Below are 24470 nucleotides of genomic sequence, written 5' to 3' on the forward strand. Positions count from 1 at the left end.
AAAACCTGCACAAATACGTAACTCCAGGGACGAATTTTGCGGTCTCCAGAAACGTCCGTGCAGGGACTATGTTCTCAGAATGAGCCTGGGGTGAAAAATACATACCTCCCGGGACGTATTTCGCATTCTCAAGATATGTCCACGGGACTATGTTTTCAAAATGAGCCTGGGTTGAATATTTGTGTAGTAAATTCAAATTCAAATTTAGTACTGAAAAAAATCATTGGATTTACTCAACAGTTTTTGAAGGTAAGTGGTTGCAAACTGTGTATATGGGCTGAATCTGAACAAACAAATTAAGTTTAGTAATGTTCAACTTCATGTTTTTTTTTAAACTCAGCCCGTTTAAATTGTTTGCAACCACTTACCTTAAAAAGAAACTGAGTAAATCCAATGAGTCATTTGATAATCTGCAATATCAGACACAGCCTTTGAGAAAGTAAACCTCGAACTAAAGAGTCCAATGGCTGTGCCTGGTCGCCAAATGCGGGTAGATTTCAGCTTTGGCGGGTTAGACAGACAATCCCACTAGCCACTTTGGCTGGTTGAAAATAATTTTTAAATTGTAGTTTTCCTAAAAGCAGAGTTCGACAATATAAGGATGACCCAATATGCATGCAAATGTGATCTTAGAATCGCGAAGTAAAATAATTGTGATCACTTGAGCAGAAGAAAGCAAGTGAATACCGAATGAGAGAATGATCGTCACTCGCGCTAACAGCTGATGTGATGCGCGCGACTTCTTAAAATGCATGCGCGCGACTGCTTAACACGTGCGCGCTCCCGAATCATAAAGCATCTGTGTCTGGAACAGGTTCTGGAAACGCAACTGTCATTGGTTCTCTTTCAAATAAACGAGACAAAAAGTGATGAACATGCCTCCACAGTCCTGATGCTTTTAAGAGCTCAAAACTTGTCTTTTTGTAAGCAGCACCAGTTGCTTTCACTTTGAACAGATTATTAAATTGCCTATAGTTAACCGTGTGCATGTGATCATCCTTTCATTATCACACACGGTATGTTTCACCTGCTTTCATTTGCATACGGTTTTCTTTGCTTTCAGTTTTGTTATAATGGTTTAATTATCTTTTTTTACAACATTGCTTTAATGGGAGATGACCTCTCCATTTATGTGCAGTTAACTGGTGATCCGAGAGATCTTAGCCAGGACAGATTACTGTGCTTATTTTTGATACATGACAATAGTTGTTTTTTAAAAGTCAATTGCTTTTCGTTCTTTTTTAAGAAATGTTTTGTTAAATAAAAAGTATAGTATACAGCTATATTTTGCTTGTTTTGACACATTAAAACATTTGTGGCTAAGAAATAATTATTGTTTAGTGTGGTTATAGAGATAAATTTGGTAAATCGTTGTTTTTGAGCTCTAAAAAAGTCATGTGAAATAAAAACTAATTGCAATATAACACTATGAATCCATGACTCCTTTGCTCATGCTCATTGAGCAAACCCATACTCAACACACAAAAAGTGAAATGAATGAGGACGCATGTGGACATAACACAAAATTTAAATCAAGCAATTTTAGCATGTCAACGTCAAATTTATGCATATAAAATATATTTTCCCAACAAAAAAATTGTGGCTAGTGAAAATGCAGAGTGGCTAGTAACATTGGAAAACTACTAGCCACAGTGGCCGGTGATTAAGAAAGTTAACATAAAGCCCTGTATGTATGTGTATATATATATATATATATATATATATATATATATATATATATATATATATATATATATATATATATATATATATGCCGCTAAATAATCTGAGAAAGCTACCTGCCATAGATTTGCTTATAGCTTCTTTTATTTCTGCTTTATGCTTTGACGCTGCTTTATGGCATCATGAGTCTACAAATAACCTGTTTTTATAATCAATGGGTCGGATAATTTAGATTTAGATCAAGGGAATATTTTATCATTGACTGCGCCTGATTTAAAGCATTTTCCTATTGCATTGGCTCATGTTTATTGGTGGAGGCCATCATTGGTTAATCTTTTTCTGCTTTGGGTCACTTAAAAACACTGTTCATCCAGCATGAAAAGTCACGGCCTGTTCATCTCTCATGTGTGAAGGCTTTGATGAAAACAGAGCTGGTGTTTATTCCTTTAAAGCTTCTTATTGGCTGCTTTATTGCATGGCTGAGCTTCACTGCCAAACCCAAGACCCCGTCAACATCCCACCGTAGAGCTGCCAAAAAGCTTTTAGCATTATTATTGTTGGCAAGAAGCATATATACAGTAGTATAATACAAAGCTTACCTGTGTTGTTTTCAAATATTTCCCAAATGCTGTTTAACAGAGCAAGGAATTTTTCACAGTATTTCCTATAATATTTTTTCTTCTGGAGAAAGTCTGATTTGTTTTATTTAGGCTAGAGTAAAAGCAGTTTTTAATTGTTTTAAAGTCATTTTAAGGTCAATATTATTAGCCCCCTTAAGCAATATTTATTTTCGGTTGTCTACAGCAGAGATGCCCAAACTAGGGCCTGGGGGCCAAAGTTGGCCCTTGGTAACCTTTAATTTGTCCATCCAGTCTTAGAAGAGAGGTAGTTTTTTTGGTAGTTTGTTTTATTGTTGAGCTATAAAACAGCAAAGTGAATTGAAATGATTCAACTACATGTTGTAAATGAATCAGATTTAAAAAATACACTGTCACTGATGGGTAAAAGACAATGCAGAAAACATCAGCAGAGGCATGCGCAGCTTTAATAGTGTATTTTCGTCATTGATCTCTATTGTGTTAAGAAGGAATTGAGTTTTTATTGTAATGAATTCATTATAAAATGTTATATATATATATATATATATATATATATATATATATATATATATATATATATATATATATATATATATATATATTGCATTATTTAATAAGATTAATAATTAAATAATAAGATTAATCATTATTTAATAATTTAATATATTGCATTATTTAATAAGATTATTTAATATGATTAAATCTATTTAATAATAATATGAAATAAATTAAGAAATTACCCATGGCAACTTTAATGTAATAAAACTATTTAAAAAAATGTTTTGCTGCTTGTTCAACCTACTTATGCAAAATGAGCTTAACACAATTTTTAAAGTTTTTTTTTGGAACAACTTAATTGTTTTATGTTCAATCCACTTACTTCACCCTTCGCTAAGCCACGCCCAAAAACCACCACCCACCAATCGTGGCTTAGCAACTGTAGATACGCGCAAGGGCTCTGTCAAGCTTTTGAGCGAGTGCATATGGATTATAGTGCAAATCTGATACCCTGTATCCTTAAAGTTTGGATGGGGCGGTGGAATTTTTTCCCTTTTCAAAACCTAAATCCCAAGAGGAGAAATGCCAGCGTGGATTAAGCTGTGTGAGTGGCGCTAAAGGAGCGGAGCGAAGTTGGTTTTGTTATGATATTCCTGACACATTCAGTGATAGACAGACGGCAATAACTCACACACATCTTACCCTAAACAGATCTAAACTGTGTTTCCTACAAAAAAAACAAAGCTGGTTATGTTTCACAGCTGTCTTGTCCCTTTTTTTCGCTCCATATTATGAGTAATGCTCCGTTTAAGCCTTCGCCATAACGTTAGTAACTTAGTCATACTAATAGCGCTAATAGGTCATAATGTCATGATTTATTGATCCGGAAATTACGAATCTGTGAATCTGTTGCTAACTTTACTGAACTTCATATTTTCATCTTATTTCAAGCTACAAATATTTAAAATTACAAATCAACAGAACAAAACTGAGCACTTGCGATCAATATACTTTACCAGCAGCTGTTTTTCAGTCATTTATAAAGAGCACACAAACATACTGACAGTTATAGGTAACTTACTGTGCATTGTTATGGGTCAATGATGCTAGTATTCGGCACAAATCTATCAGTTTCCCCTTTCTGGCTGTTCTTTCTATGAATGAACTATGTAAAAGCACTGTCATGCGTGTTTCCTCGTCGGTTAGTAACGCTATTTTTCATTGCACAACAATTAATCTATCAGGATTTTTGGCTAAAATAGAGAAATAATGGATCCATTAGTTATTAATAGAGTATTTTAAAATTTTACCTCTCCTGCTAATCATGAGCTAAGCTGTTGAATGGTCAGCTTATGAGGCGGCTAGGCTAAGCTAGCTTTAATTTTGATTGATTTATTCTCTAATCGGTTGCCTATTATGCCGTGAATATACCCCTGTAATGCATACTGCAGTCCTTTTTTGTCTGGCTTTCTTGCATATCTCACCTGTTCGCCAAAAATGAAATTATATCCCTGGCAATGTCTGACACCGGCGCACACGCATGGAACAACCCGTGCCAGGCATGAAAGCTTGACAGGCGTAGCAACAGTAACTAAGGAAGGCGGGGCTTAGCGAAGGGTCCATTGCGTTAACTTAATCCATTTGTGTTGAGACAACCTGAATAAATAGTGTGGATCCGTGCATTTTTTTACAGTGCAGTTTGGGTTTTTTACCTCAATTTAGTTTGGTTTTCATAAAAAAAGTTCTGGAACCCCTGATCTACAGAACAGACCACTGTTATACAATGACTTTCCTAAAACCCTATTTCTAACCTAATTAACCTAGTTAAGCCTTTAAATGTTACTTTAAAGCTGAATACTAGTATCTTGAAAAATATCTAGTCAAATATTATTTACTGTCAAAGAAAATAAATCAGTTATTAGAAATGAGTTGTTAAAATGATGTTATTTATTATTAATAATATAATAATTTATAATTTAGAAATATGATGAAAAAATCTTCTTTCCGTTAAACAGAAATTGTGGAAAAAATATATAATGGATTATCAGTTGTAAATAAATAGTGTATTATCAGTAGATTATGGAGTTTGCATGTTTTTCCCATGTTGGCGTGGGTTTCCTCCCAGTACTCTGGTTTTCCCCACAGTCCAAACACATGCGATATAGGAGAATTGGGTAAGCTAAATTGTCTGTTGTGTGTGTGTGTGTGTGTGTGTGTGTGTGCGTGTGTGCGTGCGTGCGGGCGTGCGTGCGTGCGTGCGTGCGTGAATGAGTGTGTATGGGTGTGAATGAGTGATGGCTTGCAGCTGGAAGGGCATCCGTTGTTTAAAACATATGCTGGATAAGTTGGTGGTTCATTCCACTGTGGCGACCCCTGATTAATAATGGGACTAAGCCGAAAAGAAAAATGAATGAATGAATATATAAGACTTTCTCTAAAAGAGAAATATAATAGGGAATACTGTGAAAAATGTCCATGTTCTGTTCAACAGCATTTGGGAAAAATTTGAAAAAGGATTGAAATTTGACACGAGGACTAATAATTTTGTCTTCAGTTTTAGTTACATTTTTTAATAAGCTGGTGATATTTATTTTGTTTATATTAAAACACATTTCCTTTATTTAACTCAGATTAGTTGTAATTAATTTGTCAATTTTTTATAATTATTTATAAAAATAAAGGTTACATTGTATTATGTAATGACATAATCTTTATGTTACATTTTTTATTTTAATAAGTAAAATATCATTAAGTCAAATAATGCTAGTAAACTTACTTTTTTGTTTTTATTTTATTATCAGAATTTTAAAACAATTATTTTTTATTAATGAAATAAACAATTAAATTAATGATTTATATGTGCAATGATTTAAAATTGCATTAATTATTAATGTCAAAAATTACATGTAATATTTTAGTTATTGAATATGGTTATGTTGTCTTATTAAAATATTGGCTAATGGTACAATTAATATTGATTAAAAATGGCATAAAAATATATTATATAACTATATTATTTAATATTTAATATGTATTATTATTATTTTATAAATCTTAATAATAATATATCAATGTTAATATATATTAATAATGATCTAAATAATATATTATTATTATTATTATTATTATTATCATCATTATTATATTAATTATTATATATTAATAATAATTCATATTATTAAAATTGATAATACTAATAATAATGTAATATAAAAATTTTTGTTAGAAATACAATGTTAATTGTTATTAGCATTATTATTATTATTATTTATAATAATAATAATAATATATTAATGTTGATATATATTAATAATTATCTAAATAATTACATATTATTATTAATATTATTATTATTATTATTATTATTATTATTGAATAATAAAATTTATAATAAGAAGAATTATATTTTAATACTACTATTATTATATAATATAATACTATGATAATATAATAATTTTTATTAGTGTTGTTGTTGTTGTTGTTATTAATACAATGTTAAATTATTATTAGCATTATTATTATTATCATTATTTCATTAGGAAAATCATATTATAAAATTTTTTTAAAGACAGCATTCATTCATTATCCATTAGAAATTGTGTTAAAATGATGATTTTTACTGAATCTTGGGTTTGTCAGGACACCGTTAGACTTGAATCTTATCGTCACTGCACATTTTGGGTTATTGGTTGTAAGACTCATGTATCCCCATCGCATGCGCTTCATAACCAGTGTTTTGCATTCTTTTCTCCCCCTTCCCTTCTTTCTTCTCTCTCTCTCTCTTTTTCTCTCTTCGTCCCTCATTTCATCCCCAGATGTTTCAGCCCATAATCCTGTTCCTCCTCATTCTCGTCCTCTTCTCGTCTCTCTCCTACGCCATCATTTTTAAGTTGGTTTTTCTTTTTGCGCTCTTCTTCGTCTTGTAGCCCTGCTGCCTCTTTCTTTATTTTCTTTTACTTTCTCTCATTTTTTTATAAAAGGGGAAAATCACCCAAAAATGGAAATTCACTCACCATTTTAGTCACCCTAAACTTTACGAGTTTGAAGAAAGCTGAAAACATGTAACCATTGACTTCCATAGCAGGAAAACAAACACAATGGAAGTCAATGGTTACAGGATTTTTGCGTTCTTCAAAGTATCTATAAACTGAAGACACCCATGAAAGTAAAAAATGGTAATTTACTCACTATTCAGTCACCCTAAAGTGGTTATTATGAGATTCGTTATTCTGTTGAATGCAAAAGATTGTATTTTGAAGAAAGCTGAAAACATCAGAAAATAAATAAACACTATGGAAGTAATTGGTTACAGGTTTTTGACGTTTTTCAAATCATCTTCCTAACTGAAGAAAGACAGTCATAAAGGTAAAAATAAAAATTAAAAATAAAAATGACTAATTAGTCACCCTAAAACGAACACTATGGAAGCCAATGGTTACAGATTTCCAGCATTTTTCAAAATGTCTTCCTAACTGAGTAAAGACACTCATAAAAGAAAAACATAGAAATTTACTCACTATTTATGTTTCAGTAAGTGGGTTTAAAACAGAGCAAGTTTCATTATTATGTTGAAAGCAAAAGACTATATTTTCCAGAAAGCTGAACAACATCGACTTTGATAGCAGGAAAAACAAACACTGTGGAAGTCAATAGTTACAGGTTTTTGGCATTTTCAAAATACCTAAAGAAAGACACTTATAAAGGTAAAAAATGAAAATTTAATTATTATTTACTCATTATTTACTCATTATTTAGTCACCCTAAAATGGTTATTAAAACAAACACTATGGAAGTCAATGGTTACAGGTTTACAGCATTTTTTAAAATATCTTCCTAACTGAAGAAGGACGCTCATTAAAGTAAAAAAAAAAAAAAAAAGTAAAAAAAAAAGTTGTGATTTACTCACTATTAAGTCACCATAAAGTGATTACGAGTTACTTTATTCTGTTTAACGCAAAATCTACATTTTGAAGAAAGCTGAAAAACAAACACTGAGTCTGTATAAATGGTAACAGGTTTTCAGCATTTTTTCAAAATATCTTCCTAACTGAAGAAAGACACGCATAAAGTTAAAAATGGAAATTTACACAGTATTTAGTCACCCTAAAGTGATTATAAAAAAACCACTATGGAAGTCAATGGATACAGGTTTCCAGCATTTTTCAAAATATCTTCCCAACTAAAGAAAGATACTCATAAAGATAAAAAATCGAAATTTACTCATTATTTAGTCACCCTAAAGTGGTTATAAAAACAAACACTATGAAAGTCAATTGCTGTTTCTCAATATGCGTTCTTCAGCGGTCTTGCGTCCTCGTGTTCTCGTGCAACGTCATCATCAGCTGCCTAAGTTCAGTTCCAATACTCAAGACCGTAAGAACAGAGGACGCGTGAAACTTCCCGGACGTGATCTTGATATCGAGGACGCACCGATGCAGACTTGAGCACCGAACTCGCTCTGGAAGTCCCAGAAGTCATTGCGACTGGAGGTGGAAAGCGCTGCATTTAATTTAGATTTATTATTAAAGTTCAGAGATATCACTTATTTACCTCAGGAGTTTCCCTAAATAAAACGGTGAAAGTAAACATAAACATGAACATCTTAATAAAAGAATAAACACATTCAGGGTGTTTGTTTGCTGAAATTGTTTGTTTTATTTATATTGTGCAACATATATTTACAATGTTTTTATGCAAAGTATATATTTTGAAAAAGGGAAAAACAATAAATCGTTGTATGAAGGCTGTAATGTTTAAATAATTTACCATTTAAAACACGTGAAGGTCATGTGACCATCAGGAAGAACGCAGCATCTCAATTCTCAAACGCGCGTTCTCTGCCCTCGCGGTCTGCTGAGTTTGTTCTTCCAAGGACACCTAGCAAGACCGCTCTCGACAAGAACACAAGTCCGTTCTCTGCGTTCTTGGAATTGAGAAACAGCTAATGGTTACAGGTTTTCAGCATTTTTCAAAATATCTCCCTCACTGAAGAAAGACACTCATAAAGGTAAAGAATGGAAATTTACTCGCAGTTTAGTCACCCTAAAGCGGTTATAAAAACAAACGCTATGGAAGCCAATGGTTACAGGTGTACATTTTTCAAAATATCTTCCTAGCTGAAGAAAAACACTCATAAACAAGTAAAGGGTAAGTAAAATGACCAAATGTTCAGTTTTTGGGTGAACTGTCCCTTTAGATCACACTCATTTTTTGAAGTACTCTTTGTTGCATTTCACGCTTTTGAGTTTTGCCAGTTTTCCCCCCTCCTCACTCTTTCTGGTGTCATCTGTGTGTGTGTGTTTGTCTGGGCGCGTGTGTTTTTGTGGATCACATCCCTCTGTGTCCTCTATTGTCCGTCCGTCCGTCTGTCCCGTCTGTCCCTCTGGTCCCTCACTCTCAGTCCGGGCGCAGGGAGGAGCAGGAGAGCTGTGTAGACCGGCCCAGAGGAGCCGCGGGACTCTCTAGATACACCAGACCACACACTTTCAGATCCGAGGTCAGTGCCTCGTCCATCTCCCTCTCCAACATAAGACCTCTGATGCCTTTACTAGTGTCCTCGCAGTGCCTTAAAGGAACACTCCACGCTTTTATTTACTGGAAGTACGTCCAATTTACAGCTCTCTAGAGTAGGGCTGCAGTGAGTGAAGTGAAGTGAGTATTGTCAAGTATGTTTACGCATACTCGAAATTGGCCCTCTGCTTTTAAAACATCCAAGTGCACACACACGAGTGAGAAGCGAGACCACACACACACACACACACACACACACACACAGAGCTATTGCTTCCAGCTATATTCTGGCAGAGTCCTGGCAGGAGCACTTTTAGCTTAGCTTAGCATAAATCATTGAATCGGATTAGACCATTAGCATCTCGCTCAGAAATGACCAATAATAATCTACCTATTTAAAGCTTGACACTTCTGTAGAGACACAAATGTAACAAAAAAAAGACTGATATTTATAGGAACTATACTCTCCTTCCGGCGTAGTAATCAAGTAACTTTTTGGTTAAACCATAGCTGCAGCTGGCGCAATAATACATCAATAATTTTTTTTTTAATGTTATACTTCTGGATAATTTTCTGATTAGTATATTAGTTTTATTTTTAAAACCGTTTTGTGTGTAATTAATATTGTCATTAATTGTAATATGTATATTTTATATACACTCACCGGCCACTTTATTAGGTACACCTTACTAGTGCCAGGTTTGACCCGCTTTTGCTTTCAGAACTGCCTTAATCCTTTGTGGCATAGATTCAACAAGGGACTGGAAATATTCCTCAGACATTTTTCTCCATATTGACATGATAGCATCACACAGTTGCTGCAGATTTGTCGGCTGCACATCCATAATGCGAATCCGTTCCACCACATCCCAAAGGTGCTCTATTGGATTGAGCTCTGGTGACTGTGGAGGCCATTTGAGTACAGTGAACTCATTGTCATGCTCAAGAAACCAGTCTGAGATGATTCACGCTTTATGACATGGCGCGTTATCCTGCTGGAAGTAGCCATCAGAAGATGGTACACTGTGGTCACAAAGGGATGGACATGGTCAGCAACAATACTCAGGTAGGCTGTGGTGTTGACACGATGCTCAATTGGTACTTATGGGCCCAAAGTGTGCCTCCACACCATTACACCACCACCACCTGCCTGAACCGTTGATACAAGACAGTATGGATCCATGCTTTCATGTAGTTGATGCCAAATTCTGACCCGACCATTCGAATGTGGCAAGAGAAATGGAGACTCATCAGACCAGGCAACATGTTTCTAATCTTCTATTGTCCAGTTTTGGCGAGCCTGTGTGAATTTTGGCCTCAGTTTTCTGTTCTTAGCTGACAGGAGTGGCACCCGCTGTGGTCTTCTGCTGCTGTAGCCCATCTGCCTCAAGGTTGGACGTGTTGTGTGTTCAGAGATGCTCTTCTGCAGACCTCGGTTGTAACGAGTGCTTATATGAGTTACTGTTGCCTTTCTATCAGCAGGAACCAGTCTGGCCATTCTCCTCTGACCTCTGGCATCAACAAGGCATTTGCACCCACAGAACTGCCGCTCACTGGATATTTTCTCTTTTTCTGACCATTCTCTGTAAACACTAAAGATGGTTGTGCATGAAAATCTTAGTTGATCAGCAGTTTCTGAAATACTCTGACTGGCCTATCTGGCACGAACAACCATGCCACCTTCAAAGTCACTTAAATCCCCTTTCTTCCCCATTCTGATGCTCAGTTTGAACTGCAGCAGATCGTCTTGACTATGTCTACACGCCTAAATGCATTGAGTTGCTGCAATGGGATTAGCTGATTATAAATTTGCGTTAACGAGCAGTTGGACAGCTGTACCTAATAAAGTGGCCTGTGAGTGTATATGGTTTCCATTAGTCAATGCTTAATAACATATTTACTAACATGAATAAACAATACATCTATTGCAATATTTATTCATCTTTGTGAATAGTTTGAAAATAGTCTTTCAGTTTTTTAGTTCATGCTAACTCATTTTAACAAGCGCCACTTTGGGTTTTTAGTAATGCATTAATAAATGCTGTGCTGCTATAATTATCCCGCTTTTCAATAAGGAAAAATAGTGATACTATAAAAAGAAAGAAAATAAAATAGCATAATAAATGTTTAATGCATAATAAATAATGATAGATTATCAGTGGAAGGCAAGACAACTTAAGAGGGGTGCATTACAAATCACATGTGAAACACACATGAAACATTGGACAGCCGATTTGAATGCTATCACTCGATTGAATGGGCGTTATCAGTGGTTATCAGCTGATAGAAATGGGCCAGTAGGGGCCTTCTGCACCTTGTAGTCAGCTCAGAAGGCTGTCATCATCCATCCACATGGTTAATCAGCTATAGATCACATACGGCGATGGCCGGAAGTTAACAAGAATTATTTATATTATTTATTAAATTTCCCATTAATTGTATTTTATTAACGTCTACCCCAAAGCCTAAACCCAACCATCACAGTAATGCAAAGACAGATCTGGATCTGGAGTCTTTAGTATAGCTGATTAACCATGTGAATGGATGATAACAGCCTTCTGAGCCTACCAGTAGGTGCAGAAGGCCCCTGCTGGCCCATATCTATCAGCTGATAACCGCTGATAAATCCCATTCAATCGAGTGATAACATTTGAAGCCGGTGCATTAGGTTTTGAGACATTTATTTGTTAAAAGAAGTGATAACGTGATTGCACTGTTTTGTTATTAAATGAAAAAGGCTAAAAGTTATGTTCGTGTGTGTTACAACTGTGATTTTACCATGTTTTTTCTAAATTCTTCAACATTTACAACACTCCCTTAAAAGGCAGCAAGGGAGCTCACTAGGTTTTGAAACAGATCCTGTATTTAAGAAAGAAAGACGGCACACTTTAGGATGCAAAAGAATTCTCCCCAGCTTCATTTAATTGAATAAAATGCAATAAATCTTTAACGTAATAAAGCATAATGGAAGCGAGCCAATTGTCATAAAAAATCACTCTCAATTATTTTACATCAGGTTATTAGACCCAAAGGAACATCAACAGCACTGATGCAACCCAATGAAAGACTAAATCTGGCGAGAGCAGTTCGTTCATTAGAATCATTTGATTCACACCATTGTTTTCACAGTGATTCTTTTTGGTTTCTTCTCACTTCGCTCACAATCACTGCTGTTTATTTAACGTCACACTGGTTTGTCATGAGTTAAAATCACTCTCCATCTGCTCACGCAGGAGCTTCGATGTTTCTGTTGAACTTGTGACTGTTCTAAAGAAAAACAACTGTATGTGTGTTAGTTATGTCATCGGTTAAGTTACTGTATATGCAATTGCATTGAATTTGCTTTATCTATATGTTTGTTTAGGCTTCAGTTTATGTTCCATTATTGTATAGGCTAAATAATATAGATAAACAGCATTATGTTGCCTTCAGGTTCTCTTTTTTTCTCTAATTTTGAATGAAAAAATAAACAAATACTTATTTATTTATTTATTTAATTTTATTTATTTAATTAACTTATTTAAATTGTTTTATTTATTTATTTATTTAAGTTAAATAAGTTCAATAAATATTTTTTTGAAAATATATAAATATATAAGTTAAGTTCAATAAGTTAAGTAAATACATAAATAATTAAGTAAATAATAAATTTATTTTTTAAAAATTAATAAATTAGGTTAAATAAGTTAAGTAAATAATTCAATAAATAAAAAGGTAAGGTAAGTTAAATAAGTTAAGTAAATAAATGAATAAATAAGTAAAGTAAGTTAAGTAAATAATAAATAAATAAATAAATGATTCAATAAAGGTAAATAACTTTAATAATAATAAAAATTGATAAGTAAGTTAGCAAATAAAATAAATAAATAAATGAATATGTAAATATAAGGTGAATTAAGTAAATAAAAAAATGTAAAAATTAAAAACAAATGAGTTAAGTAAATTATATATATATATATATATATATATATATATATATATATATATATATATATATATATATATATATATATATATTATACATATACACACTTATTTAAAGTAAGTTAAGTAAATAAAAAATAAAAACAAATAAGTTATGTAAACGAAAAATAAAAAAACAAATAAGTTAAATAAGTAAAAAAACAGGTAAAGTAAATAAAAAAATAAAAACAAATAAGTAAGTTAAGTTAATAAAAAATAAATAGATAATTTTTAAAAGTTAAGTAAATTAATGAGTTAAGTAAATGAATAAATAAGTAAAAGAAATAAATAAGTAAAGAAAGTTAAGTAGATAAATAAATAAAAAATAAAAACAAGTTATGTAAATGAAAAGTAAATAAATAAGTTAAATTAATAAAAACAAATAATTAAGTTAAGTAAATAAAAAATAAATAAAAACAAATGAGTGAGTTAAGTAAATAAAAAATAAATAAATAAAATAATAAAAGTAAATAAATAAGTCAAGTAAATAAATAAGTAGGTAAAGTAAATAAATAAGTAAAGTAAGTTAAGTACATAAGTAGATTAAATAAGAAATAAATAAATAAAGTTAAATAAGTTAAGTAAAATAAAATCAATAAATAAAGTTAAGTAAATTAAAAAAAAAGAAATAAGCAAAGAAATAAATAAAATAAACACACAAGAGTAAACATTTTCTTTTTTACATTTAATTATAAGCTGGTTTATACATTTATTATACAATAAAAAAAGAGATTAAAGCATAAAAATAAATAAAACTTCCTAGCATGTAAAATTAACTTTCTCTAAATATCTATTTCTCTTTTAATTATATTGTTGAAATGACTTGAAGGCAGCATATGCTTATATTACAGCATGTGTAAAATTCATGTGTGAATCTTCACTCTTACAAATAAAACATTTGTTATAACTTACAAACAATGGCACAGCTTCAACAATTCAGAGCAGAAATAAATGTGAATTAACCATGAGCTTTATTCATCTTAGTCTATATAGCCACTGAATTCATTATCTGGATTTGTAGCATTATTAGGACAGTGTTGCGAGATTGTATTAATCCATACTGTTATCAAATTAGCATCTGTAAGTAGGGATTATTGCATCATATTCCTGCAGTGATTTATTGATAGAATCTAATAATCATTTGGCCTCAGATCTGGCTTGAAGCATTTCACTGCTGTATGTTTGTCTGCATGAGACTGATGGTGTCTCTTTTGAAAGTGCTGTGATTTTGAGACTGGTGTTCTGTATTCTGCTGGGGTCCAGTTTCGCGACCCTGTCCTGCCTGAGCTGGGAACGCCAACCCGAGAGATACAGCTCCGTCTGGACCACGAGCGGAGATTGAGAGCTGGAGCAGAGGACAGAGAAGGCTTTACTTCATCTATCACTCAGGTACGTAAGGAACATGCTTAAAATGAAATTAAATGTTATAGAGACTTGAGAAAATCATTTCGATGATAAATGGTTCTGAAAATAGAGGAACAGAGAAATAAAAGGTTCTGGAAATAAGTAAAAAATAATCAGTTTTAGAGGAAAAAGAATGTCAGTCCAAATCTAAATTCAATAGTTCTGAAAAAAATGTTCCTTGTACGATATTTTAGATGCTTGTCAAGATCATTCCACCGCTGAGAATCATTCCACCACTGAGAACCAGCAAAAGTAAAGTTTCTGGAAGAAAATATTACTCAAAATATTTTAGATGTTTTAGAGGCTTGAGAAGATTATTCCACTGCCGAGGAACAGCAAAAGTAAAAGTTATGGAAACATGTTTCTTTAAAAGGTTTTAGATATTTTAGGGGTTGAGAAGATTGTTCCACTGCTAAGGAACAGCAAAAGTAAAGGTTCTGGAAATAAATGTTACACTGAAAGGTTTACGATTATTTAGAGGCTTGAGAAGATTCTTCTACTGCTGAGGGACAATGAAAGTAAAGGTTCTGGAAATAGATGTTTCTCTAAAAGATTTTAGATATTTTAGAGGCTTGAGAAGATCATTCCACTGCTGGGGAACAGCAAAAGTAAAGGTTCTCGAATAAGTGCTTCTCTAAAAGATTTAATATATTTTAGAGGCTTGAGAAGATTGTTCCACCACTGAGGGACAATGAAAGTAAAGGTTCTAGAAATAAACACTTTTCAAAAGATTTTAGATGTTTTAGAGGCTTGAGAAGATTGTTCCACCACTGAGGGACAGTGAAAGTAAAAGTTCTAGAAATAAACACTTTTCAAAAGATTTTAGATGTTATAGAGGCTTGAGAAGATCTTTCCCACTCTAAAAGTAATGGTTCTGGAAACATGAGCATAAAAAAGGGTTCTGAAAAAATATATATTTTTCATTAAAAAAAAAAAAAAAATATATATATATATATATATATATATATATATATATATATATATATATATACACACACACACACGCTTTTAGAGGCTGAAGAATGTCAGTGCAAGGCTGAAATAATGATTCTATAAATAAATGTTTCTCATATGGTTTGAGATGTTTTTAAAACTTGACAAGATCATTTCACCACTGAGAAAAAGCAAAAGCAAAAGCAAAGATTCTGGAAGAAAATGTTCTAAATATTTAAGATGTTTTAGAGGCTTGAGAAGATTGTTCCACCACTGAGGAACAATAAATATAAAGGTTCTGGAAATAAACTCTTCTCCAGTGATTTTAGATGTTATAGAGGCTTGAGAAGATCTTTTCAACTCTTAAAAAAGTTCTGGAAATAAACATTTTTCATTTAAAAGTTATATACATTTTGGATGCTGAAGAATGTCAATGCAAGGCTGAAATAATGGTTCTTGAAATAAATGTTCCTTGTGCGATTTGAGACGTTTTAAACACTTGACAAGATCATTCCACCACTGAGAAACAACAAAAGTAAAGGTTCTGGAACTAAATGTTTTTCATATGATGTTATACAGTTCAGAGGCTCAAAAATGTCAGTTCAGAACTAAAAGTAATAGTTCTGGAAATAAATGTTTCTCTTACTTTTTAAGATATTTCAGACGCTTGAAACTGCAAAAGTAAAGTTTCTGGAACTAAGTCTTTCTCTAGCAGTTGTCAGAGACTTGAGAAGATCATTTCAACTCTAAAAGTAATGGTTCTGGGGGAAAAAAGAGTCTGCTTAAAAATATATGTAGATGTACTAGATGTAGATGTTTTAGAGGCTTGAGGAGATCATTCCACACCTAAGGAACAGTAAAAGGAAATGTTCTGGAAATTAACATTTCTCGAAAGTTTTGAGATGCTTCAGGCTTCAGGATTCTTCAGGATACTTCAGGTTCTTGAAGTAAATGTTTCTTGTAAGATTTTAGATGTTTTAGAATCTTGAGGATGTCATTCCACCGCTGTAGAACAACAAAAGTAAAGGCTCTTGAAATAAATGTACCTCATACAGTTTTATACATTTCAGAGGTTTAAGAATGTCATTTCCAAGCTAAAATAATGGTTCTGAAAATTAAAGTTTCTCAAAAGATTTGAGATGATTTACCTTTTCATTGCTGAGGAACAGTGGAGGTGAAGGTTCTGGAAATAAACATTTCCCTAAAGACATGAGATGATTTACATGTTTAGAGGATCATTCCACCACTGAAAAACAGCAAAAGTAAAGGTTCTGGAAATAAATGTTTATCAAAAGTAACAGTGAAAGTAGTTAGCCACCTAAATCAGCGAGCAGCCAGCTTCCATTTTCGATATGGAAAATAAAAAGTTGCTTTGGCTGTATTTGTTCGATTAGGATTTTTAAAAAATCTTGCCATACTCTGGATGTTTTGATGCAGGAGGAGGAGAGGAGGCGTGCAGAGCTCCGAAGAGGACTTGAGCTGCAAGGGCTTCAGTCTCATGAGCCAACATGGCCACAGGAAAGAGGCCTGCTGCAACAGGAAGTGAGGTTGTTCCGCCACAACATGGTGATTGTGTACATGAAGCTGCGCTGGATCCTCATGCACTGGAGACTCGGACGCAGGACGGACACCATGGAGGAGGGAGCACATGCTGAGGTGAGCTAAACATACCTGAACCACAACTGACTGAAACTAAAAATTATTTTATATTTTACAATTTTTTTATGATTTTAAATATAATTTAAAAATATTTCCCAAATGATGTTTAACAGAGCATGGAGTTTTTATATAGTATTTCCATTAATCATTTTTCTTCTGGAAAAAGTCTGGTTTGTTTTACTTCGGCTAGAATGAAAGCAGTTTTTACTTTTTAAAACAATTTTAAGGTCAATATTATTAGCCCCTTCAAGCTATATATTTTTTTGACTACAGAATAAACCATCATTATACTATGACTTGCTTTATTACCCTTACTTGCCTATTTAACCTAATTAACCTAGTTAAGCCGTTAAATGTCACTTTAACCTGAACACAAGTATCTTAAAAAATATCTAGTCAACTATTATGTACTGTCATCATCACGGTCATCAAGCAAAGATAAAATAAATCAGGTATTAGAAAACTATTATGCTTAAAAAAGTGTTGAAAAAAGTCTCTCAATTAAACAGAAATTGGGAAACAAAATATAAAGGGGGCTAATAATTCAGGGGGCTAATAATTCTAACTTGAACAGTGAATCTTTTTATTTTTTCTTGTCCTAAAACAATAATAATTATAAAAATGATAATAATAATGAGAATATATATTTCTTTAAATAATATTGTAATATTAGAATAATAAACAAAAACACAAAATAAATAAATACTACTGAAACAGTTGATGAAAAAGGAAAGTAATAAAATTAAATGTGAAGACTAATAATACTACAGTCAGTGGTATTTCAATCATGCTTAAATAAAATGATTCAAAAGGCAATTATTCATTTTAACACTTCCTCGTTTTAACCCCTTCTGCCCTGAATTATGTTCCAAATTTCAGTAGTTTTTAATTTTTAAACCCCATTTTAGGGACAAAATTATTAGCCCCTTTAAGCTATATTTTTCCTGATAATCTACCGAACAAACCATTGTTATACAATAACTTGCCTAATTACCCTAACCTGCCTAGTTTACCTAAATAACCTAGTTAAGCCTTTAAATGTCACTTTAAGCTGTATAGAAGTGACTTATAGTGACTAGAAAAATATCTAGTGAAATATTATTTACTGTCATCATGACAAAGATAAATTAAATCAGCTATTAGGGATGAGTTATTAAAACTATTATGTTTAGAAATGTGTTGAAAAAATCTGCTCTCTGTTAAACAGAAATTGGGGGGGGGGGAGGGGGGGACAAGCGCTCTAATAATTCAGGGGGGCTAATAATTGTGACTTCAGCTGTATATTGCATCATCAAACATGATTGAGGTCATGTCCATGTGTTGTCCGATAAGTCCATATATTGATTATTGGGACAGGCCTGCATATATAAGAGTTCGATATTACGAGTTTTCTCCGTCTTTTAATAAATGTCTTGATGTGGTTTGTGGCAGCAGGTCATCAGTGTGAATTAGTGAGAGCACATGTTGTATGATTTTTCATCTCTCAGTCCATCTGTCAGATCTGCGACAGCTGCTGCGTTCTCACTTCACAAAATGTACTTGTCACAAAAACACTGAACGGTGCAGATGTGTTGCTTCACAGGCTGTCAATACATCTTTCATTCATTCATTCATTCATTCATATTCCTTCAGATTAGTCCCTTATTTATCAGGGGTCACCACAGTGGAATGAATCACCAACTATTCCACAAATGTTTTACGCTGTGGATGCCCTTCCAGCTGCAACCCAGTACTGGGAAACACCCATTTACACTCATATATATATATATATATATATATATATATATATACACACACACACACACACACACTCACACACATTCACTGTGGCCAATTTAGCTTATTCAATTCACCTATAGCAAATGTGTTTGGACTGATAGAAACCGAAGCACCTGGAGGAAACCCACGCCAAGACAGGGAGAACATGCAAACTCCACACCGAAATGCCAACTGACCTAATTGGGACTCGAATCAGCGACTTTCTTGCTGTTTCAATTTACAATAATCTTCTATGTGAAGCTGCTTTGACACGATCTACATTGTAAAAGCGCTATACAAATAAAGATGAATTGAATTGAATTGTGAAGCAACTGTACTGACCACTGAGCCACTGTGTCGCCCATCAATGCATCTTCATTCCTGTAACTCAAACAGTAGAGATCGCAACAGCAAGGTCTTGGGTTTAGTTCATGCATGATTTGAGTCGTTGTAGATAATATGCTTGGATATAAATGCATTAAAGTACAGCATTCATTCATATTAATAATAGACAATCCAGATCTAATCACAGATTCTGAAGACTAAATTAAAAAAGAATTAAAGTTATCTGAATCAAGCGTGTTGTGAATGACTGAACAGCAGCACAAGAATCATATCAATTAATATTACACTGATTGCTTTATCGATCTGTATTTTTAGTGGGTTTTGTAAATTAATGGTGGGAATGTTCGAAAATCTGAAATTATATTTATATCAGATATATATCACAATGTTTTTTGTCATTTTGTTTTTAGCTTTATTTAGTTTTATGCTATTTTATTTTAAATTATGATTATGAATTTTGTTTTATTTTGTCTGTTTTATTTATTTGCTATTAGATAAGTTTTAATTAAACATTTTCTTTAGTTTTATTTGTAGTTTTTCAAAGCATACATTTTTTAATTAAGATTTTTTAGGTTTTGTTTATTTTATTGTTTTAATTTGGTTTTAGTTAAGTTTAGTTAAACATATTTTTATTTTATTTGTAATTTTTGAAATCATTTAATTTAGATTTGTTTTTATTTTGTTTATTTTATTGTTTATTTTTTGTTTAATTTTATTTTTGTTTTAATTTGCTTTTAATTAAGTTTAGTTAAACATATTATATTTTATCTGTAATTTTTGAAAAGCATTTAGTTTTTAAATTAATTTCTTTAGGGTTATTTGTTTATTTTGCTTATTTTATTGTTTATTTTTTGTTTTGTCTATTTTTTTTTTTTTTTTATTAAGTTTTAGTTAAACGTTTTTATTTATTTATTTATTCATTCATTTTCTTTGGGCTTAATTCCTTTATTTATCAGGTGTCGCCACAGCGGAACAAACCACCAACTTCCAGCCGCAACCCAACACTGGGAAACCCCCAAACACTCTTGCACACACTCAAAAACACTACGGCCAATTTAGTGTATCCAATTCACTCAGTTTTTTTATTTTATTTATTTTTGAATTTGCTTTTATTTACGATTTAGTTAAACCAATTATTATTTTATTTGTATTTTTTAAAAGCATGTCATTTTCAATTGAGTTTGTTTAGGTTTGTTTGGTTTTTTTTTTTACTTTTTATTTAGTTTGTTTCATTGTTCTTTTATTAACTTTTCATTTTATTTATTTTTTGTTTTATCTGTTTTTAATTAAGTTTTAGTTGATATAGTTCATATTTTTATTTTATTTCATTTGTAATATTTGTAAACCTTTAACTTTTAATAGTTTCTCTGGGTTTGTTTTTTAACTTTTTATTTTGTTTATTTTAGAGTTTTTTTTATTTATTATTATTATTATTATTATTATTTGTTAGTTAAACATATTTAAATTTTATTTCATTTTATTTTATTTACTTTTTAATTGAGTTTCTTTAGGTTTGTTTTTTTAATTTTTATTTTGTTTTTTTATTGTTGATTTTTTTGTTTTCATTTTCCTTTAAGTTGTATTGAAACATATATTTTTTTTTTTTTACTTGTAATTTTTTATATAAAATTTTTATCTTTAAGTTTTCATTAACCTTCATCTACAAACACGTTCTTTACTCTTGCTTTTCAGTATGAACGACTGGAGAATATTCCAGAACTGGGCATTATGATCGATCAGGGTGACGGAGACACGGAGCGGGAAGACAAAGTGCATCCTCAAATAACAGGAAGTGACATTGCAGAGCCAGGACCACTTCTGCTGCCATCGCCGGAGAGATTCCAGTACCAGAAACAGGTCAAAAACTGCAACATTACAGATAAACTGCTACTTTTAGAAACAGTTAAAGTCAGAACTATTAGCCCACATGAGTTATTAGCCCTTTTTGTACCCAATTTCTGTTTAACGGAGACCAGATTTTTTTCAACACATTTCTAAACATATTAGTTTTAATAACTCATTTCTAATAACTGATTTATTTTATCTTTGCCATGATGACAGTAAATAATATTTGACTAGATATTTTTCAAGATACTAGTGTTCAGCTTAAAGTGACATTTAAAGGCTTAACTAGGCTAATTAGGGTAAAGTTAAACTTATCAGGCAAATCATTGTTTAGCGATGGTTTATTTGGAAACAATCAAAAAAATATAGCTTAAAGAGGCTAATAATTTTGACCCTAAAATGTTTATAAAATATTTTTTTATTCTAGCCGAAATAAAACAAATAAGACTTTCTCCTAAAGAAAAATATTATCAGACATACTGTGAAAATTTCCCTGATCTGCTAAACATCATATGGGAAATTTTTTAAAAGGCAAAAACAAATGACATAATTCTGACTTCAGCTGTATTCTGGTAAACAAAGTTGCAAAAATGTTTTTCAAATGATTCAACCACAAATACATTTTTAATGGTTGCTTTTTTTCACATGTAGTGTCATGAACTGTAAACTAATATCTGTAGTAGAGCTGTAATCGGGCCATAAAAGTTAGGCCCAACAGAATTCGACGCGAGCCTGACAAGTACATTTTGATTGACAGCTTTTTAAAAGCCTGAACCTGTTTATATTCAAATGTGCACATGCAGCTCTTTTGCCTTTTTCTAAGAATGAGTCGTTTACACGTTTTCTAACATAATTTACCCACAACACACGCAGGCTATAAATAGGGCCAGACGGAATCTGCGGACATTTCTTGCTATTTCTGCGCAGAATTGTGTTTAAGATCTGCGAATTTATGCAGAATGATTTTGGGAGTATCAAAAGTAAAACTTTAATATTTTAAATAAAAAGTAATACCTTTTTTTAACTTATTTAATGTTTACAATGCAAATCCAATTAGATCCAAATCCAAAGCAAGTCTCTCATATAATATCTCTACTAAAAGAAAAAATATATTACTTTACAAACTGTATTGTAAATAATTCATATACATTTTTTCATATAAGTCGATAATCTTACTGTAATTAATTTAAGAACTGAATAAATATAGATTTACACACATTTATACAAATAAAATAAACAGAATCAATGATGGGCTACAGTAGGTACATACACTAAACCTTTAAATTGGCCAACACACCAATAAAATGACGCATATTTGACGAGTATTTGGCAATAACAAAATTAAGATCAAGGCTCTGCGGGATTTGTTTCACCACTTCTCTTCACAATCCGGCCACGGTGAAGCTGAATATTCATTCATTCATTCATTTTCTTTTCGATTTAGTCCCTTTATTAATCTGGGGTTGCCACAGCAGAATGAACCATCAACTTATCCAGCATATGGTTTGAGCCTTGGTCAGTTGGCATTTCTGTGTGGAGTTTGCATGTTCTCCCCGTGTTGGTGCGGGTTTCCTCCGGGTGCTCCGGTTTCCCCCACAAGTCCAAAGACATGCGCTATAGGTGAACTGGGTTAGCTAAATTGTCCATAGTGAATGTGAATGAGTGTGTATGGGTGTTTTCCAGTACAGGGTTGCGGCTGCAAGGACATCCTCTGTGTTGACAAATGCTGAAATAGTTGGCAGCTTATTCTGCTGTGGCGACCCCTGAAAAATAAGGAAGGAAAATGAATGAATGAATAAGGCCTCATTAAATGTTGAGCTGTGATTAATAAAGGCTGCACAGGTATTGTTTATAATTAGTTCATAATTAGATTACTTAATGAAACCTTACTGTAAAGTTATTGTCGAAGCTTTAATAAGATTGCAGTCTTTTAACGATTAATCATGAAGCTCTGCTAACGCAGGATGTCAAATATTCACCTTAAAATCTACCCTGTTTACCGCAGTAAATATTAAAACACACCAGCTGTCTGTCAGCTCTATATAAAGATCTACTCTATTATTTACCTTCGCTAAGTGCGCCAGTTTGTAAACCACTTTATTTTTGCAGATCGTTAAAAGCTGCCACATATCGTCATCTTGTTTGGGTGCATGTGGTCTTGTTTTGCTCATATAATTTTGCTCATTCATTTCTCAGCATGTGCATGAATGAATTTCAATATAATAAGACGCTTATGCTGAACACACACTTTCAGCCCGGTGCAGTCGGCTTCATTGACGCTGCGGTTTTGTGCTTTTGCTGACACAGCCAACATACAAACAACCTTAGTAAGATATTGGCTTATTGAACCATCGCTCATTACCTTTAAAGTGTGCTATTTCTGCGCCAGTGAGGGACCATTTGATGCTATTTTAAAAGGGTTTTTTAGTGAGTGTACCAAAAAAGGTTAAAGGAGAACATTCCACTTTAATGGAAATAGGCTCATTTTACAGGTAAACAGTTAAGTTTTACCATTTTATTGCATTCAGCCGATCTCCTGCGGCCTTATGTACAAAGACTTGCGTTGAATTCATACTAAAACATTGCGTATCTACAAAGCTGTAAATGTACGTACGCAGTAAAAAAAATTAGATGTGGAATCCCACTCATATTCTCTTTGTACATCTGAATTAACGTGAAATTGAGCTTAACATGCATGAGCGCAAAACCCCTCCCTGTCTCCTCCCCCGTATAAATATAGTGATGATTTCACTTTGTCAAAACCAAACGAAAAAGCAATGGCAAAAGCAAGCAAGAAGAGAAACTTCACAGAATGTGAATTGGAGGTGCTCTTATCAGAGACAGACAGAAGAAAAACTGTGTTATTTGCAAGTTTGTCCTCCAGAATTAATAACAAAAAAAGAATAGAGTGGTTATAGTAAAGCTGACACGGTTAACACACTGGGGTCTGAACATCGCACTGTGAGTGAATTAAAAAAGAAATGGTCCAATGTAAAGGTGCAGAGGAGAACAGCGGCACACCGTCAAAGTTGTGGACCGAACAGGCAGGGGAACAGGGGATACTTAACTAACACCCTTTGAGGAGAGAGTTGCCTCAATTGTGGTTGACACTTTACTGTCTGAGTAGTATCACTTTACTGAGTAGTATCGGTGTCTGTGGGAGACACTGATGTATTAGAGGAACACTTTGTTAGGGCGATGTAGCAGCACCCTTTTGCTCTTATCAAGGCAGCGCCACTGGCATTTCAGATGCTCAATAACTCACTCTAAAAC

At 32.7% G+C, this 24470-nt stretch overlaps 1 protein-coding gene across 9 annotated transcripts in view; it reads left to right on the top strand.

Annotated features, from left to right (window-relative positions):
* mtcl1 (microtubule crosslinking factor 1) overlaps positions 1-24470 on the top strand; it is a 127995-nt gene that overhangs the window by 69522 nt on the left and 34003 nt on the right. For 5 of the 9 annotated variants that reach the window (XR_012394986.1, XM_017352453.4, XM_073931611.1 and 2 more), the window contains exons 6-9: positions 9181-9276; positions 14517-14642; positions 17028-17246; positions 21045-21209. Coding sequence is in view for 8 of the 9 variants with exons in the window: in XM_017352453.4 (XP_017207942.2) it covers positions 9181-9276; positions 14517-14642; positions 17028-17246; positions 21045-21209 (606 nt within the window). In the remaining variant the exon portion in view is untranslated. The remainder of the gene's footprint in view (positions 1-9180; positions 9277-14516; positions 14643-17027; positions 17247-21044; positions 21210-24470) is intronic. The other 4 variants (XM_073931613.1, XM_073931616.1, XM_017352452.4 and 1 more) reach the window with 1 other exon arrangement.

This window comes from Danio rerio, chromosome 2, assembly GCF_049306965.1.
Source record: "Danio rerio strain Tuebingen ecotype United States chromosome 2, GRCz12tu, whole genome shotgun sequence".
Taxonomy (NCBI): Eukaryota; Metazoa; Chordata; class Actinopteri; order Cypriniformes; family Danionidae; genus Danio; species Danio rerio.